At 43.4% G+C, this 18981-nt stretch overlaps 1 protein-coding gene across 1 annotated transcript; it reads left to right on the top strand.

Annotated features, from left to right (window-relative positions):
* Nucleotides 1–7530: 7530 nt before the first annotated feature.
* LOC149282673 (vomeronasal type-2 receptor 26-like) lies at nt 7531–11699 on the top strand. Its single transcript, XM_089497941.1, has 4 exons — nt 7531–7773; nt 8452–8583; nt 9685–9808; nt 10780–11699. Exons 1-4 carry the CDS (start codon nt 7531–7533, stop codon nt 11697–11699), a joined length of 1419 nt encoding a protein of 472 aa, XP_089354067.1.
* Nucleotides 11700–18981: the final 7282 nt, after the last annotated feature.

The following is an 18981-nucleotide window of genomic DNA, read 5'->3' on the forward strand; positions in this document are numbered from 1 at the left end:
CCCTTGGAGAGAGGTTCCTGATCCTGTAGCATCCATCCCTCCAGCATTCCCTATACCCCAACGGATCCAGGAAGTAGAGAATAGAACTTCCTGTGCCTCACTGCTCCTATCATGTCCATGGGGATCCTGTTGGATGTACTATAATTCCCAGGATTCTCATCCAGCCATAGTCTTATGGTGAACCTCCTAATCTGAAGCCTAATGGGGCGATTACGAAAGATATCAGACCTAGTCAATAAAATGACTTCTAGGAAATGTTATGATGTCATTGCTATGAGAGATGCCTTTTATTGTAAAAGCAATTTAAGCAAAAAAAAATAAGTTTTTGAAATAGATTTTACTGTTGGCAAAAGAAAAACTAGGGATGGACCTCTGAAAATGGGGGTCTCAGCTAAATAAATGGGGAATTTCTAGAATGCCCGTGCTGGTGAAGGGCGTTGAAATCATTTGTGGAAGTAAGAATATGATGTGTCTGAGAGCAGAGTTCTGCTGCTAAAATAAGTAAGAAGAATGTTCTGACTTCTTGGAACACCGAGTACAGTGTGAGTACAGTGTGAGTACAGTGTGAATACAGTCTGACTCCGGGGTGGCTCCTGTCCCACTCGTTTGGCAGGTCTGCGTCTCCTGTCTCTATGGCCCAGGGGCCTATTCAATTACTATTACTATGTAGATGTATTTTAACCTCTTCTCCTCCAGAGGCATCTGTCCCTTTATTAGTTTGTTAAACTAAAATTCATAAAAATAATATATTCAGATTCATGGCTTCTTTGAGCTGATCCCTGGGACCTTCTCCCACAGGAGGTATAATGTATAATTAAACCAGCAAGCCAGTCCTGTATAATGTTTAGAGAAACCAGCGAGCCGGCCCCTGTATAATGTATAGATAAATTAGTGACCGGCTCCTGTATAATGTACAGATAAATCAGTGACCGGCCCCTGTATAATGTATAGATAAATCAGTGATCCTATTGTCTAAAAAAAAAATTCTGTAAAATTGAATAGAATCTAAAACTCCAGCACTGAAACCCATCTTGAGACTCCTGGACTCGCCCTGAATTGTTTGAGATTGTGTTTTTAGGTATACAGTTCCCAGGTAAAGCTGGTATTACAGATAATAATAATATGATAAGATGTATTCTTAACATTGGACCGATGGCTTGTGCATCGGATTAATCGAATTACTGGAGACAAATATTTCCTGGTTGTGTTTGTTTGGTTGTAATATTTCCCACTAAGCGGTTATTCTGGTTTTCATTACGGATTTATATTATTCCTGGAATTTGATGTCAGAATCAAGAAGTGTTAAAAAGGTAGTTTGTACATGGAAGAAGTACATTTGCCGGCAGATCAGACTCATAAAAGTCCTTTTGTTTTTAAGTTCTTCTGTATTAGTGAACATCACAAAAAGGCTAATTTCCTCTGTTCCTTACGAGTCTCTGACACACACACCGCCCCTGGATATGGAAATATAAAAGTGAGACATTGTTTGTGGCCAGGTGGCAAATATTGCAGCAAAACTCCTTTGTGGCTACTAGACAACTAATTGACGAGTGGACGTTTCAGTCCAAAAAACACAGTCAGTGGACAGACTTATGGGCGCTGCGGATGACTATTGGCCAGTACAGCACTTCTCCAAATAGGAACAAACAAAAAATCTCTTGGAAACGACCAACTCTTTGGTATGGTGATGTCCAGCTGTTCCTCGCTTCCATCCTGTGTTACCCGTTAGATCTAAGTTTCAGCACCGAAGTGCACATTTTCCTAACTTCGCTTCACAAATCACCCCAGCTGGTCTTCTGTGTCTTCTAAGAAAATCGTAGGTGACCTGAAGAAATCCTGAATGTAGACATTGTTGTGGGGAATTGGGGGTCAACGAGAAGGTCTAGGACACAGTTTTTATTAAACAGAATAGAAAGGGGAGATTTTTTTTCAGTAGTTAGTATGCCTTCCATTGGAGGACATTCATGGAAGACACAAAACACCCTACCATCTCCCCATGTCCTGGCCAAACCTGCAGCACTTAAGGGTCCTAAACCTTGAGGACCATGGATGATTCATCATGAACTCCTTCAAAAAGTCCTTCAAAAATGTATCACAGTTATCTACAATATCACAACGTGATGTTTCATTCCTGCATGGTTAAAAATCAAAATCATATATCACACAAGCGTGCATTTTCACTGTTCATCACATTTCTCCAACTTTTCCAGGTCCTCCAGAGATCCCCTACTCCATGGAATTAGCCGGTGTGCAGATTCCGTTACTAACCACCAATTACAGTTTATTTCACAAGGCCTGGTGGGACGCAGACCCTATAATTAGGGGAGAACCGATTTGTAATTACTGAGCGTCTCATTATAACCAAACACAGTTATTCATTCCCTGTCTTGGGTCTTCATGAGACTCAGAGGAATCCATAGGAGGAAAACGAAACGATTAATTGCAAGGTTACACCGTCCACCAAGTGTCAGGGTCCCGTCTGCTCCCCAGCTGGGCCTGAGATAAAATTTCATATTTAAACACATGCATGTGTTCTTACATGTGCACACGCAAGCAGCCGCCAACAGGACAGAGAACATAAAAAATATATATATATATACGTCATTCCACTTTATATATTTGTGCAAATTAAAGAAAAGTTCATTCTTAAGTTCTAACGTCTCAGAGATGAAATCCTTCCACAAGTAACACTCGAGAGACGCAACATTAAGGAAACTCGCGTTCATCTGGGTTCATGGAAGTCATCGTAGAATCTCTGACCGCTGGTTCTTTCCAACACTGAGGGTATAGCCAGGTAAGTACTACTTTATATACTAAGATAGATATACTATCTGTTATCTATTACCTGTTATCTATCCATCTGTTATCTATCTATCTATCTTTTTATCTATCCATATATTATCTGTCTATTACCTATCTATCTATTATCTATTATCTATTTATTACCTATTATATATATCCATCTATTATCTATCTATTACTCATCTATCTATCCATCTATATATCCATCCATCTATTATCTATCTATCTATCTATCTATCTATCTATCTATTATCTATCTATCTATCTATCTATCTATCTATCTATCTATCTATCTATCTATCTATCCATATATCTATTATATATCTATCTATGTACAGTATCTCACAAAAGTGAGTACACCCCTCACATTGCTGTATATATGTTATTATATCTCATGTGATAACACGGAAGAAATGACTCTCTGCTACAATGTAATGCAGTGAGTGTACAGCCTGTATAACAGAGTAACTTTACTGCCCCTCAAATATACCCCAACACACAGCCATTAACCCCTCAAATATACCCCAACACACAGCCATTAACCCCTCAATATAACCCAACACACAGCCATTAACCCCTCAATATAACCCAACACACAGCCATTCACCCCTCAAATATAACCCAACACACAGACATAAACCCCTCAATATAACTCAACACACAGCCATTAACCCCTCAATATAACCCAACACACAGCCATTAACCCCTCAATATAACCCAACACACAGCCATTCACCCCTCAAATATAACCCAACACACAGCCATTAACCCCTCAATATAACCCAACACACAGCCATTCACCCCTCAAATATAACCCAACACACAGACATAAACCCCTCAATATAACTCAACACACAGCCATTAACCCCTCAAATATAACCCAACACACAGCCATTAACCCCTCAATATACCCCAACACACAGCCATTAACCCCTCAAACATAACCCAACACACAGCCATTAACCCCTCAAATATACCCCAACACACAGCCATTAATGTCTAAACCTTGGCAACAAAAGTGAGTACACCCTAAGTGGAAAAGCCCAATTCGCCATTTCCCCTCCCCGGTGTCATGTGACTCGTTAGTGTTACAAGATCTCAGGTGTGTTAAATTTGGTGTCATCGCTCTCACGCTCTCTCATACCGGTCACTGGAAGTTTAGCATGGCGCCTCATGGCAAAGAACTCTCTGAGGATCTGAAAAAAAGAATGGCCGAGATTGCCAAGACCCTGAAACTGAGCTGCAGCACGGTGGGCAAGACCAGACAGCAGTTTCACAGGACAGGTCCCACTCAGAACAGGCCTCGCCATGGTCGACCAAAGAAGTTGAGTGCACGTACTCAGAGTCATATCCAGAGGTTGACTTTGGGAAATAGACATATAAGTGTTGAAGGGGTGTGGGGTCAGCCTGTCAGTGCTCAGACCATACGCTGCAGACTGCATCAAATTGGTCGTCCCAGAAGAAAGCCTCTTCTAAAGATGATGCACAAGAAAGCCCACAAGCAGTTTGCTGAAGACAAGCAGACTGAGGACATGGATTACTGGAACCATGTGCTGTGAGGAGTACAAAGACAAGTGTGTCTTGGCTACAGTCAAACATGGTGGTGGGAGTGTCATGGTCTGGACCGGCATGAGTGCTGCCGACACTGGGGACCTACAGGTCATTGAGGGAACCATGAATACCAACATGTACTGTGACATACTGAAGCAGAGCATGATCCCCTCCCTTCGGAGACTGGGCCACAGGGCAGTATTCCAACATGATAACGACCCCAAACACACCTCCAAGACGCCCACTGCCTTGCTAAAGACGCTAAGGGTAAGGCTGATGGACTGGCCAAGCGTCTCTCCAGACCTAAACCCGATTGAGTATCTGTGGGGCATCCTCAAACGGAAGGTGGGGGAGCGAAAGGTCTCTAACATCCACCAGCTCCGTGATGTCGTCATGGAGGAGTGGGAGAGGACTCCAGTGGCAACCTGTGAAGCTCTGGTGAAGCTCATGGAGCCCCAGAGGGTTAAGGCAGTGCAGGAAAATAATGGTGGCTACACAAAATATTGACACTTTGGGCCCAATTTGGACATTTCCACTTAGGGGTGTTCTCACTTTTGTTGCCAAGGTTTAGATATTAATGGCCCTGTGTTGGGTTATATTTGAGGGGGTTAATGGCTGTGTGTAGGGTTATATTTGAGGGGTTAATGGCTGTGTGTTGGGTTATATTTGAGAGGTTAATGGCTGTGTTTTGGGTTATATTTGAGGGGTTAATGGCTGTGTGTTGGGGTATATTTGAGGGGTTAATGGCAGTGTGTTGGGGTATAATTGAGGGGTTAATGGCTGTGTGTTGGGGTATATTTGAGGGGTTAATGGCTGTGTGTTGGGGTATATTTGAGGGGAAGTAAAGTTACTCTGTTATACAGGCCGTACACTCTCTACTTTACATTGTAGTCATTTCTTCAGTGTTGTGAGGGGTGTACTGACTTTTGTGAGATACTGTATCTCCTTTCAGGCTTATCTCCATCTATTTTTTATTGTACATGTTTCTCCTACTCTCTCTCACACAATTTTAACCTGGCCCAGAATGGCAATAGAAGGACTCGCCTGGCACTTTAAGGCCAGCAGCATCCTAATTGCATAAGGGTGCCCAATGGCTTGATATGCGTGGCATTTGCCAGGTGGCCAGTCCGGGCCTTACCTGTACAATGTTTGTTATCTGTAGAAGATGCCATCCGCTTCATCATAAGAGCACAGAAGCAGAAATAGTATGTTTTGGCCTCTGTTTTTCTTCTCTTATTGGCCTTGGTCGCTTCAAGAGTCATCTCTGGGCAAAGAAAATGTGTTAACTCTATCATGGAGAATTGAATTATAGCCATTGAAGTAATAGCCATTTTGTTGATGTTTATATTATTGTGTTGTTACTGGGGTAACAAGCAAGAAATTTAGTCTCCAAACCAGAATTACTAACCCCGTGACAGGCAACTGTATAAGAAAGTGTTTATAGTTAAGCCTTTTTTTTTCCATTCCTCTTCCAGTTCTTGGTCACACAATTTTCCCCATTCTGTAAGACTATGCACTGGTCTGTGATCTAAGACAGCTGGTCTCTATGAGAAGGATACTCCAGGTCCTGGTGCTGCTCTCCTGTCTGGGTGACGGACATCCAGTCCCAGGCTGCAGCCTCCAGGGATGGGAGAGTGAGTCCTTCACCCAACCTGGAGATTTGTTGATTGGAGGAGTCTTTGTGATACACTCTGGATTTGTGAACCCGGAGATAACCTTTCAGGAACGCCCACGGCTTATTTCGTGTGAGGGGTAAGTTGTGTTAATTATAAATTGGGTTTTAAAAAAAAAAAATTAAAAATAGTTGTTGATCACTGGTGTTTGTGGGTAAGAAAAGTCAATCAACACTGATTTAGGCCAATGTCAGTCCCAAGGATTGGAAGATTTTATTTTTATGTAGTACGTTCAATGCCTCTTCCATCTTACGCAGACTTCTGTAGTACACGTTGGAGAACTCCGTCGAGGTGTCAGTATGACCTGCCACCACAATGCGCTGCCGGACAGTTGTACCCTACAGCCTGCCCCATGACATTTAGGGTAACTTGCCCCTAAACACAGGAGAGGACATAGTGGCAGCTGCCCTCACCACCAGCTTAGTCTATAGACAGATACCTTGAATGACTAGATGTGGTAGTGCCGGCCCTGCTTTTAGCACAGATAACTGGTAACCAACACATAAAGCTGCCAGTACCACCCGATAAAAAAAGTTGTTGTATGTCTCAGACATGTTGAGTGATATCTGGAAAGTTTATTTACTAATCAGCCCACAAACTCTTCGTGAAACTCGTTTCAGGTTCCATGTACGGTATTATAGGGACGTTCTTGGTGTGATGTTCGCGATAGATGAAATTAACAAGTCTCCGGACCTGTTGCCCAATATCACCCTGGGATTCAGTCTTTTTGACTCGTGTATGTCTGAGCTCCGAGCCATCTGGGGGGCCTTGTCCATGGTATCAGGGACTAGAAGCCCGATCCCTCGATACAACTGCCACAGCCCTTCTCTTATGGTCGGTATTGTTGGGGAATTGGTATCCGCCTTATCGCTTCCAATCGCCCGAATTCTCAGCGTTCTCCATTTTCCACAGGTACTGCATTCTCCATTTTCACACAGAGGATTAATAGCAATAATTACTGAGACCACACCTCCTCCTTTCACTGTCCCCTGGTGTTATTATAATATTATTATACTATAATTCAATAACAACATCGACATAAATGTAATATACATATGTATTAACCAAACTTGCCCGATATAAGAGATGAACCACCCAAAAAAGGCCCTAAAAAAAGCCACCCTCATTCACACAAACCTATAAATATATTTTTATCTTCCACTTTTATATCAATTATTCAATTTCCCATCCCATATAATAAAATCCCTTTCATAGTGCATAATATCATAACTAAGGTCATACGTTTTGGCTGGAGACCCAGGCAAAATTAAGAAATCTGCTCGATTTCCCAAATTCCCACAACGTATGGACTTATTCTGAGCAAGTTTGAAGAAGTAAATGCTCATATTGAAATGTTTTCTTTTAGATAAGCCATGGAGCCACGCTGTCGGCTTTGAGCAACAAGAAGGTTTTTCCATCCTTCCTTCGCACTGTCCCCAGTAATATGTTTCAAAACATTGCCCTTACTCAACTCATCAGCCGCTTTGGTTGGATGTGGTTAGGGATGTTGGTTGTTGATAACGACGTCGGGGAGCAAGGAGGTCAAGTCATCCAAGCAGGGATAGAGAAAAGTGGGAGTTGTGTGGCATTTCTCGAGAAGATTCATTTGAGCTACTCCATGAGACAGATCCAGAGAGTGGTGGACGTCATCGAAGCAAGTTCTGTGAAGGTCATTGTCCTACACAGCCCTGAAGTTCATGTTAAAGCTCTGCTGGACGCATTATACGACAGAGAGGTGACTGGAAAGGTATTTATTTCTTCTGCTTCTTTTGGGTTAACTCCTGGTTTATTCTCCAAAAAGGCTTGGAGTGTCTTGAATGGGACCATTGGGTTGATTCCTAAAACAGGAAAAATGCCAGGATTTGAAGAGTTCCTCTACAGGTTACATCCATTCGATTCCTCCAAATACCCTTTCATGGGGCTTTTCTGGGAGAAAGCTTTCAACTGCCAATGGCCAAACGAGGGTAAAACGCAAGGATCGCCTATTCAAGTTACAGCGCAGGAGCTGGAGCTGTGTACAGGGAATGAAACACTTGGTGAAATGATGTCATCATTATTTGAGATCAATGACCTCAGCTACACATACCATGCCTACCTAGCTGTATATGCATATGCCCACTCAATGCATGCCCTACTCAAGTGTCAAACAGTGAGAGGACTCTTACAGAATAGGACGTGCGGGATGATGAATTCAATACAACCATGGCAGGTAAAAAAAAAAAATCTTTAGAAATAAATATTTGATAATGTAAAATATGAAAATTTTGTATTTTTCTATGTTAGAAAATGTAAGAATCCAGAATTCTTTAAAAACAGATCTACCCATGTAATCTATTTAGTTTGGGTCTAAGAAATTTGTTTTTGGCAAAAAGTAAAATGAAAATGATCAGCCATAAAATATTTCTTCATTAATTTATTCACAAAGATCCTTCAGTACCTCAAGAAAACGCCTTTCCGAGCCAAGACGGGTGAACTCATTACATTTAATGCAGACGGGGACATCCCCGCATCTTACGACATTATGAACATTCAGATTCTGAACAATCATTTTAACCTGGTAAACGTCGGAAGATTTGACCCGGAAGCCAGGCAGGAGGACAAAATCACCATAAATCAAAGTGCGATACTCTGGGGTGATCAGTTCTCACACGTGAGTCGTTACAGTGACAAACACATGATTCTGATAAAAAATCATTCAGATCCATTTTGTTGGAAAACTGAAATTATTTTCCACTCTTCCATCTTATCTTTTCTGCTCTACTATCGTCTTTTTTCCCCTCCCTATTGCCCTTTCTCCCTCTCTCCTTCTTTCTTATGGCTTTTTCGCAATCTTTTTTTTATTTCTTTCTCTCTCTTTCTTTCCCTCACCTTCTTTCCACCTTTCATTTTTTGTCTCTCTCTCCTTTTTCTTTATCTCTCTCCCTGACTTTGTTTTTTTCCCATCTCCATGTTACCTCTTAATTATTTCTCTTTCTTTTTTCACTTCCTTTCTTCTTACTCTTCTCTATTTTTGTATTTTCTTCTTTCTCTCTCTTTCCTTTCTTTCCTGTCTTCTCTCCTATCTTTTGTCTCACTCTTTCTCTTTTCACCTGTTCCTTTTTTCCTCTCCCTCACTCTTTCTTCTCTTACTTTTTGCTCTTTCTTGCCCCTTTTTCTTTGATACTCTCTCTGTCCTCTTGACAGTATCACTCTTTTTTTCCCTCCATTCTCCCCCTTCATTTTTTGGACACTTGTCCTCATGGGATTTGTAATGCTGGTCGGGACGGGGATCGTAGTGAAATGTGTGCACTTTGATAGGACCTTACTTTAAATTCCACCCAGAGTGATCAACATCTCCCACAGGGGATAAGTCAAATACATGCCATATATTAGGCACAAGTCATCTTCTGACGAGTTACTGCTGAAACAAAACCAAATTATTCCGACAAACTGGGATGTTTCAAAGAGAGGTCAACCATTTTAATTTCTATCAAACATAGAGGTAAATGCTGACATGGAGGAATTGCTCAGTGAACTACTCTCATTCTCTACTCTCTCCAAAGTACTTGGTGGACCTCTGGTCACTGTGTTCTCTGCCACTCCAAAAAGACACCAGCTTTTCCACATATTTTATTCACATACGTCTATTTTGACCTAACGGGAACGCTTCTCCCTGCAGGTTCCGCTCTCTGCGTGCAGTAACAGCTGCCAGTCCGGGTACCGGAGGTCTGCTCGTCAGGGGCAACCTATCTGCTGCTTCGATTGCGTGCCATGCTCCACAGGTGAGATGGCCAACCAGTCAGGTACGGTCAGCCGCAATTCAACTCAATTCAACAGAAATGTAAATCAAAAGATACATTCCACAGGAGTCAGTGTCATTGGTACTGGTTTGAAGGCAGGGGTGTCGCTGGACATAGTTGTCTGACTATGGCTTAAAGTAACAGATCGATTTATTTCAACTAAACATCCAGTGCAAATAATGGGTGTTATCGAAGAACACTTTTGGATGTTGAAAAGAAAGAAAACATGAAAAAGGGAATTATTTCAGGCTATGTGGGAATGCAGTGATTTACTAAAAAAATTCCGCAGCCCCCCCCCCCCTGCAAGACCTTCAGTGGGGTCCTCAAGCTCCTTCTAAAACACAACTACATACTAACACACACACTATAACATACTCACACACAATAACATGCTAACATAGGCACACACTAACATACACACAGTAATACACTTACACATACTCACACACACTCAGTAACATACAGTACTTACACACATAGTTATATAATTGGACTCACATACTCACGCACATTCAGATCTGTGCACACATGCAGTAACACACTGTAACATCTACACACATACACACACAGTAACATCTCACACACAGACTCACACATAAAGCAACATACTTACACACACGCTGACACACACAGTAACATACACACACGCGCAGTAACATACTTAGACACACACTCACACATCCTTCTACTTTTGCCCATCGGACAGTATCTTCTCTGCTCACTCAAGGTCCTTCCTTGCATGCAGTCTGAGTACTGAAAACTGTTGTCATATCCCAGAGTTTAGACTCAGTCAGTGTGCTAGGACTAAGGAAGTGAAGCCCAGAGGTCCAGCAGTATGCCCGGACCAGGGTGCAGGAGAGGCTTGGCAGTGCTGGAGCAATGTGGAGGCCTCCATTGGGCCAGCGTTTGAAATGTGGGAATATAGTGCAAATATACTTGTGCTAACCCTGAAATCCTGTCTCCTTTTCTTGCAGATTCATCCGAGTGCTATAAATGCCCTGACAATCAATGGCCTAATGAGATGAGAGACAGCTGTGTACCAAAGGTAAAAGAATTCCTCTCATACGAGGAGCCATTAGGCATTATATTGGTGACCATGGTCATTATCTTCTCATGCCTGACCTTCTGTATATTGTTTATCTTTATTAAACACCGGGAAACTCCAGTAATTAAAGCCACCAATAGGGAGCTGAGCTATGTCCTCCTGGTCTCTCTCATGTTCTGCTTCCTCTGTTGCCTACTGTTCATTGGTCTTCCATCCACTTTTTCATGTCTCCTGCGCCAAATCTGCTTCAGTATTGTGTTCTCCATCAGCATCTCTTCCGTTCTGGCTAAGACTATCATGGTGATACTTGCATTTAAAGCCACCAACCCAAACAGCCCCTTGAAGAAATGGTTAGGACCAAAGATACCCCGTAACGTGGTAGGACTTTGCTCTGTGATGCAGACTGGAATCTGCTCAGCTTGGCTTCTCGTGTCTCCTCCGTTTCCGAGAATGAACACAGAGTCTGTAAGCCATAAAGTGATATTTGAATGTGATGAAGGACATAACCTCTTCTTTTACATGGCAATGGGCTTCATGGGCCTCCTAGCAATGGTCAGCTTTGTGGTCGCCTTCCTGGCGCGAAACCTGCCTGGTAACTTCAACGAGGCCAAGCTCATCACATTCAGCATGTTGGTCTTCAGCAGCGTCTGGGTGTCATTCATTCCTGCCTATCTGAGCACCAGGGGCAAATACACAGTGGCCGTGCAGATATTTGCCATCCTGGCATCCAGCGCAGGACTTCTGAGCTGTATCTTCATCCCCAAATGCTACATTTTACTGGTGAGACCAGAGAGGAATCACAGAGAAAAGTTCACGAGCAACAGAAAGTCAAGACATATTGGACAATAGAGATCTTCCAATCTGGAAAGACATCTTGGCTACAGGCACTACTGAGTCCAATGACTTAATGCAGCTTTTAATCCCGACTCTCAATCTTTCTAAACAGTGGAAAATCTGACTATTTGCATGTTCCCTTGGTGAACTTAATATACATGCACCTTGTGTGTTTTTCCTTTCTATTAGACTTAAAGAAGTCTCTTGTGTTCTGTTGTATAGATTATATTGATGTAAATCGAATTGTACTTAGAAGGTCATCATAATGTGTTTACTAACATATTACATATTCTTAACCACACATCAGTACACAGCCCTGCACATCCAATCGATGGCAGAAATGAGCAAGGGACACGAGACAAGGGACGAGGCCACTGATTAATACACTATTTGGACATCTAATTAAACAATATACGTTGTACCCTGCGACCTTGAGCGCCTTCAAATATTAACACTTTGATAGCCCATCACACTGATTCTATTATATTGACTCTCTAATGGTGGCAGTCAAATGGTTCCAAGAAAAGCCTTTATGGAAACCCTGACTTGTCAGTGGGTAAAGATATTCTGAATGAAGTCACCTGTAGTCAAGAAGGGATGGCAAACTGATCTCATCCTTTGGCTTTCAATACCACCTGTACGCTGATGATACCCAGATCTATCTACCCTCCCCTGATCTCTCTCCCTCTGTCTTAGATCGTGTATCTAACTGTCTCGCCTCTGTCTCTAGCTGGATGTCTGCACGTTTCTTGAAACTTAACCTCTCCAAAACTGAACTCCTCATCTTCCCTCCTGCCAACGCTAAGATTCCCCCATCTATCTCCCTCAGTATCAATGGTGCCATCATCTCCCTGTCTACTCATGCATCCTGTCTTGGTGTCACCCTTGACTCCGACCTTTCGTTCACCCCCCACATTCAATCTGTCTCTAAAAACTGTCGCCTTCATCTTACAAACATTGCCCGCATCCATCCCTTCCTAACACAGCATGCCACTAAGGCTCTTGTCCATGCCCTGATTATCTCCCGCCTTGACTACTGTAACTCTATCTTAGCCGGTCTCCCTCTTAACCGTCTCACCCCTCTACAATCCACCATGAATGCTGCCGCCAGACTTATCTTCCTCTCCCATCGCTTTACTAACGTCTCTCCCCTCTGTCAGTCTCTCCCCTCTGTCCGTCTCTCCCCTCTGTCAGTCTCTCCCCTCTGTCAGTCTCTCCCCTCTGTCCCCTCTGTCCGTCTCTCCCCTCTGTCAGTCTCTTCACCGGCTGCCTGTGTGCTTCAGGGTTCATTTCAAAATCCTCGCTCTTACTTTCAAAGCCCTTCACAGCGGTTCCCCTCCCTACATCTCCTCTCTCATCTCAAAATACACTCCTAACCGCTCTCTCCGCTCATCTCTAAATACCCTCCACACCAGTCTCTCCTCTCTCATCTCTAAATACACTCCTAACCGGTCTCTCCGCTCATCCAATGATCTCCTTCTATCCTCTCCTCTGATTTCTAGCTCTCATGCCCGCTTACAAGATTCCTCCAGGGCTGCCCCTATCCTCTGGAACGCTCTCCCCCGGTCTATACGTCTCTCCCCGGTCTATCCGTCTCTCCCCCTGCCTTTATTCCTTCAAAAAATCCCTCAAGACCCACTTCTTTAAGGATGCTTATAATATTGCACATTAACGCCCCCATATTACTTTAGCTTACCTCTCTTAGTCCCTCTCCTGCAATACTTACACTAGTGTGGCTGCTCCATTCCTTACTATGGCACTTTAACCAATTGTGTAATACACCCAACTCCCTCTAGACTGTAAGCTCCTGGGAGCAGGGCCCTCCTCACCTGTTGTCTCTGTTAGTCAATTTGTTATGTTATATACTACTTGTTATGTCCTGTCTACCCATTGTGCTACGGAATTTGATGGCACTATATAAAACAATAAATAATAATGATAATAATAATAATATCAGCACTGATTGGGATGTTCGGATTTTATTATTTCAGAGTAGAATTTGATGGTCAGCTCCAGACTCTGTGACCCTGGGGAATCATCACCCTGGGGTAAAAACACGAGACTCCACGTATCCCGGTGTGATACTTAGAGGTTCCTGGAGAGTGGGCGCAATATATTTCTGCTATAGCTAGCGACCAGCCCTGTGTGCCCAATGAAAAGGTACTGGCGATCCTGTATAGGAAGTTGCCTTTGGGAGTTACTCTGCTCTGATTACTTAGGTACTTCTTATAACAATCAATCTTCAGAAAGAAAAATAAGTAGTGAACATGCAATTCCCTAAATATATATTTCACATCAATACAATATAAACTTCTATTATTAATGACCGATGGGAAGCAAATAAGGTTTTAACAGTGCTATGTGCTCTATTACCACTGGGTGGCACTGTTGTGTCAATATCTGATCAGCATATATAATACAATATAACAAAATAATAAATTCTGAAATATATACATTCTATTAAGCAAGAATATTCAATGTTTATGTTACCTGAAATCTAAGTAGCACGAACATTATTGTGTATTAAACCAGATCCTATAGATATAAGGGGTAGTAGAAGTATTATTAAACACTTTATATATATATGCAAATATATATATATACTGTATATATACACACATTATATATATTGTAGAAGTAACACATTGTAGATATAATTATTTAGCACAGTATGCTACATTAACTTTTTTTTTTTTATATATTCCATACTGTCCTAGCCTATGGCTGGTGGGGGGAGGATAAGATTCACAATCAAGTTCACAGGCAAGTTTTTTGCACATTTGAATCCGATATGGCATTAGATTTTTGAGCTGGATATAATATAGTGGAGTCAGGTCCACAAACACTCAGCTTTTGGTAGCGGTGGGTTGTGCCAGGGCCGGCCCTACAATGGAGCCGAGTGGGGCAATTGCCCCAAGCGGCACTTATGAAGGGGCGGCACTTTGCCGCCCACCCCCCGGCATCGGCAGGGAGGGGGGCCCTTTTTTTAAAACTTCGCCCCAAGCGGCATTAAGTCTTGGGCCGGCCCTGGGTTGTGCCTTTTGGCTGTCCCTTAAATGGTAGGACAGTTTAATTAATATATACATTGTCCGGGGTTGTTATCATGTCCCTCATTTTTTTACTGAATTAGATATCTTTTCAACACAAGTTGTACTTTTTTACTACTCCGTAAAGATGAGGATATATTTATATATTTGTAAAATGTGTACTGTATACGAACATATTAATTTATGTACAATGTTTTTTTCTTCATTTTTAAAGTATTGGCCCCTGTTTTGGGCGACGTGATTGAACTATTATCTGGATGTTTTCATTTGATTTTTTTATTTGTTTATACGCTTTAGTTTTTCTTTTAATGGTTAATGAAAACCCATGGCGATTTTCTGAATATCGCGCCACTGGCAGAAGAGGGAGAAAAGAAGGGGTTAATGGAGGAGAGATTTTGGCAATATACTAAGGGGGGGGGAGTTCACGCCCCCGCCCTGTGTCTGGGGCCCAATTGCTGAGCTGTCACGGATCAGACTTGTTTTGTTCACTGAACTCTTCGATGACGCTGTAGGGAAGGTCATTGCCTGATCAGCAGCCAAACGCAGGAGCGGCGCAGCCGGGGCGGGGGGGGGGGGAGTGTAATAGTGCAACACACTCAGTAATAGTGCAGCGGGAGCGTGAAACACTTTCATTTATAAACTGCTGTTTCTATACACATTATTGGGGCTTTTAGGGCTGTAGAACCCTGCAATACCCTCATACCCTAGAAAAGAGGGGCATCAGGGGAGGAGAGAGGGACAGCAGAGGTTTGGGCTCAGAGAGGGACTGGCCAAACGAAACAAAGGACATTTGGGAAGTATGCTCTCACTAATATTCTAGAGCCAATCACTACATTCACTAATATTGTGAACTCAACATTTCTACTCACTAATGGTCCTATCCAGTTGCAGATCAGCGGACGGCTCCAGCATGACGACCCAAGATATATTTGGCAGACAGCATTCTCAGTGAGAGCCACCCAATACCCAAAGGAGCCCAGAAAGGATCCAGCCAACGCCTGTCATCCTCAATTGAATTGGTAAAAAAAAAAGACAATCAAGTGCATTGTGAAGAAGCCTGAATAATGAAATCGGAGCAGTGTCCACTAACCCTCATACTCACCGGCGGCTCTTCCATGGAAAGCTTTCACTGACATTTCCAAAGATAAATGTGATAAGTTATTGTGAATTTTATTTATTTTTTATGGGCAATAAATGTAGGAAGGGCAGCTGTGACATTACGCTCATGTGCACGTTAGCAGGGATCGGTGTTTTTCCAGCATGCCGTTCAGCTGTTCTCACGGCAAATCAGGTGGCAGCATGCTGGGACTTTTATGTTTCTTTTTAACGTCATTGGTTGTTATGATGAACGCAGCCATGTCCGGCTGCCCGCTCCATAGACCAATGAAGGTTTTGTTTTTTTACTTTCTTTTACTCATTTCGAACCGAAGATCGGTCACACACTGATTGGTCATTGAAGGCGATTGCCTAGAGCAGGGCTATATAAGAGATAGGTTGCTGGCACTCTAGGGGTTAACCTATGTATATACAATGAATTCTTCTTCTAAATGTCTTAGTTACATATAAAAGATCAAAAAAGAAATAAAAAGTCCTAGGTTAAGCCCGGCCCCCAGCCACGCCTCTAACCACACCCTTAAATGGGAAGTATAACAATATTTGCTTCTCAGGCGCCCAAGCGGTAAATTTCCGCAGCTACCTGGAAAGACGTTACCTGTGCATGCGCAGCAACGTCTTAACGGGACTTTCCCAGCTGGCCAGGTTCATCTAAATCACTGACACAAAATACATATTTCTTAATGTTAAACATTTACCTGCTTTTCAATTATTTCTGAAATAATAAATACATTTGTCTTTTTCCGATGAATTCGTACTTTTTTTTTTGTTTCCTTTGTGTTCCTGGCTTTATGTGAAAAATGAAAAGCGCAGAGTATTTTTGCTAAGTCGGCAGTTTGCGGGCTCTGCCTGTGAGATTTGGGATAAAGGTAACTCCGGTTACGCCTGCCAAAGTACCCGTTCTGCTCGTTAACAAAAACATGCAGGGCCAGCCACCACCTGTGGGGGTCCACACTGCAACTGAAGCTGGGGGTCTGCCGTGGGGCCCGGCTATATTCTAGCTGACCAGACTCCAGGTGGGGGTCCACACTGCAACTGAAGCTGGGGGTCTGCCGTTGGGCCCTGCTATATTCTACCTGACCAGACCCCAACTGGGGGTCCACACTGGAGCTAAAGTTGGGGGTCTGCAGTGGGGCCTAGCTATACTCTAGCTGACCAGATTCCAGCTGGGGGTCCACACTGCAGCTAAAGTTGGGGGTCTGCAGTGGGGCCTAGCTATACTCTAGCTGACCGGATTCCAGCTGGGGGTCCACACTGCAACTGAGAGACCCCCTGAAACCGGGGGTCGGCTCTGGGGACTAGTTATATTCTAGCTGACTGAACTCTAGCCGAGAGACCCCCTAAAGCCGGGGGTCCTCACTGCAGCTGCTTTTTCTTATCTATCTATACAAAGGTTCAATTGAATTAAAAAATCCAGCTGATGGATAGAATGTAGCTTGACATAATGGTGTCTAATATATATATATATTAAAAATCCATGTTATGTATATAGCATGGTAGCCGCCATCTTAAACCCCCCCCCCCATTAAGTTATCTCTCCCCGGTCATTAAGTTGCTGATTTCCATCGGTTGGTTTAGGCAGCCATACGGGAAGGAAGAGGATGGGATAATGCTAGTTTTGGCTACTTTAAAATGCATTGAAGACAAGTGGTCCCATTTAACCCGCTGAATTGCCATTTTACCCCATCCCTGAGGACATGCGCAGCTCCCGGGGAAGTGTGCCGCTAATACACATGAGCTGGCATTTCGGGATGTCTGGCCAGACCGGTCGTACGTCATCACAGCCTAAAAAACACAACTTCACGGCAAATCCAAGCAGCGAAGGTGACCCGTCCGAGGGAAAAAAGTCCCCCCCGGCAGAGTCCCGTACGGCCTGTTCCCTGCGCCCCACATCATAACAGGACTGGCAAAAAACATGCATTTTGGGAAAGGATTCCAGAGTCTTGTTTTATATCCCAAATGCCCCTGTGTGGTCATCTTAAAATCCCCCAGTCTCGGGGTCAATGGGCAGATTCTCAGGGGTTTTACCCCGGTCCCAAGGTCTAGGGGTGAATGGGCAAATTCTCAGGGGTTTTTCCCCGGTCCCAAGGTCTAGGGGTGAATGGGCAAATTCTCAGGGGTTTTTCCCCGGTCCCAAGGTCTAGGGGTGAATGGGCAGGTTCTCAGGGGTTTTTCCCCGGTCCCAAGGTCTAGGGGTGAATGGGCAGGTTCTCAGGGGTTTTTCCCCGGTCCCAAGGTCTAGGGGTGAATGGGCAGATTCTCAGGGGTTTTTCCCCGGTCCCAAGGTCTAGGGGTGAATGGGCAGATTCTCAGGTTCACACAGTCTGGGGCCTCTGATTTAATGATATCGAAGCATCCCAATTCGTGCTTTTCTCCCCTGCTATACACCTGCTTGAATACAGGTGACTACAGGTAATATTTCCTTTCTGACAAGTCATGGTTTCCACAAGGACCTTTATGAGAAACTATTTCCTCGATCAGCCGGAACCTTTGTGGTACTTTGGGTTATGAAAGGGTTAATGTTTTTTTAAAAAAGAGTCCACCATCGCTGATGTGACTGACCCACAACAAAGTGTCCCCGGGATATATTTATCAGTGACGGTGTTACAGGTGAATCCAGTGCAGGTATGGAGGCTGTTTTTATGAACTGGGTGGTAGGGGAGGAGGCTTGTTTTTCCGAGTCCTGCAGCCAGGACGGACTGACGGGGAGAGCTTGAAGTTTAACCAGGTAGATTAATCATTAAAGAGCTGATATGATAACAATGAGACAAACAAGGGTTCCTGGGAGAAGTGGCTTAGTGAGAGAATCCCTGAGTGTCTGATGGTAAAAGGACGTTAAATCAACGAGGCAGCCAAAGTGAGTATTAGAATCCTGTAGAAATGTGAATTGATATATGGGTGGGCCGGGTGGTGGGCTTCCATAACGGTAAGCCATAGGAGATGTTTCGTTTTGCATGTTAAGTGTCTAAGTACAGCCGATATCTTCGTCTGGTGAGTGAAAGACTCAATTTCTGTTAATGAGAAGACATGGCCGACTTTTGAACAGGATTTATGATGGTTCACAGCAGTAAACTCATTCTAGAACTATTCTAAGGACCCTTGGGCTGACAGGTGGACCTCCAGACGGAATAGACTTT

This window comes from Sceloporus occidentalis, unplaced genomic scaffold (assembly GCF_023333645.1).
Source record: "Sceloporus occidentalis isolate IW3139 unplaced genomic scaffold, rSceOcc1.0.p SCAF_111, whole genome shotgun sequence".
NCBI lineage: Eukaryota > Metazoa > Chordata > Lepidosauria > Squamata > Phrynosomatidae > Sceloporus > Sceloporus occidentalis.

What these genes read in the sequence shown, in the direction of transcription:
- LOC149282673 (XM_089497941.1), top strand. Translation starts at nt 7,531, where the DNA reads ATGTTGGTTGTTGATAACGACGTCGGGGAGCAAGGAGGTCAAGTCATC. An exon ending in ACAGAGAGGTGACTGGAAAG is followed by an intron (nt 7,774 to 8,451) that starts GTATTTATTTCT and finishes TTATTCACAAAG; the next exon opens with ATCCTTCAGTACCTCAAGAA. An exon ending in TGAGATGGCCAACCAGTCAG is followed by an intron (nt 9,809 to 10,779) that starts GTACGGTCAGCC and finishes CTTTTCTTGCAG; the next exon opens with ATTCATCCGAGTGCTATAAA.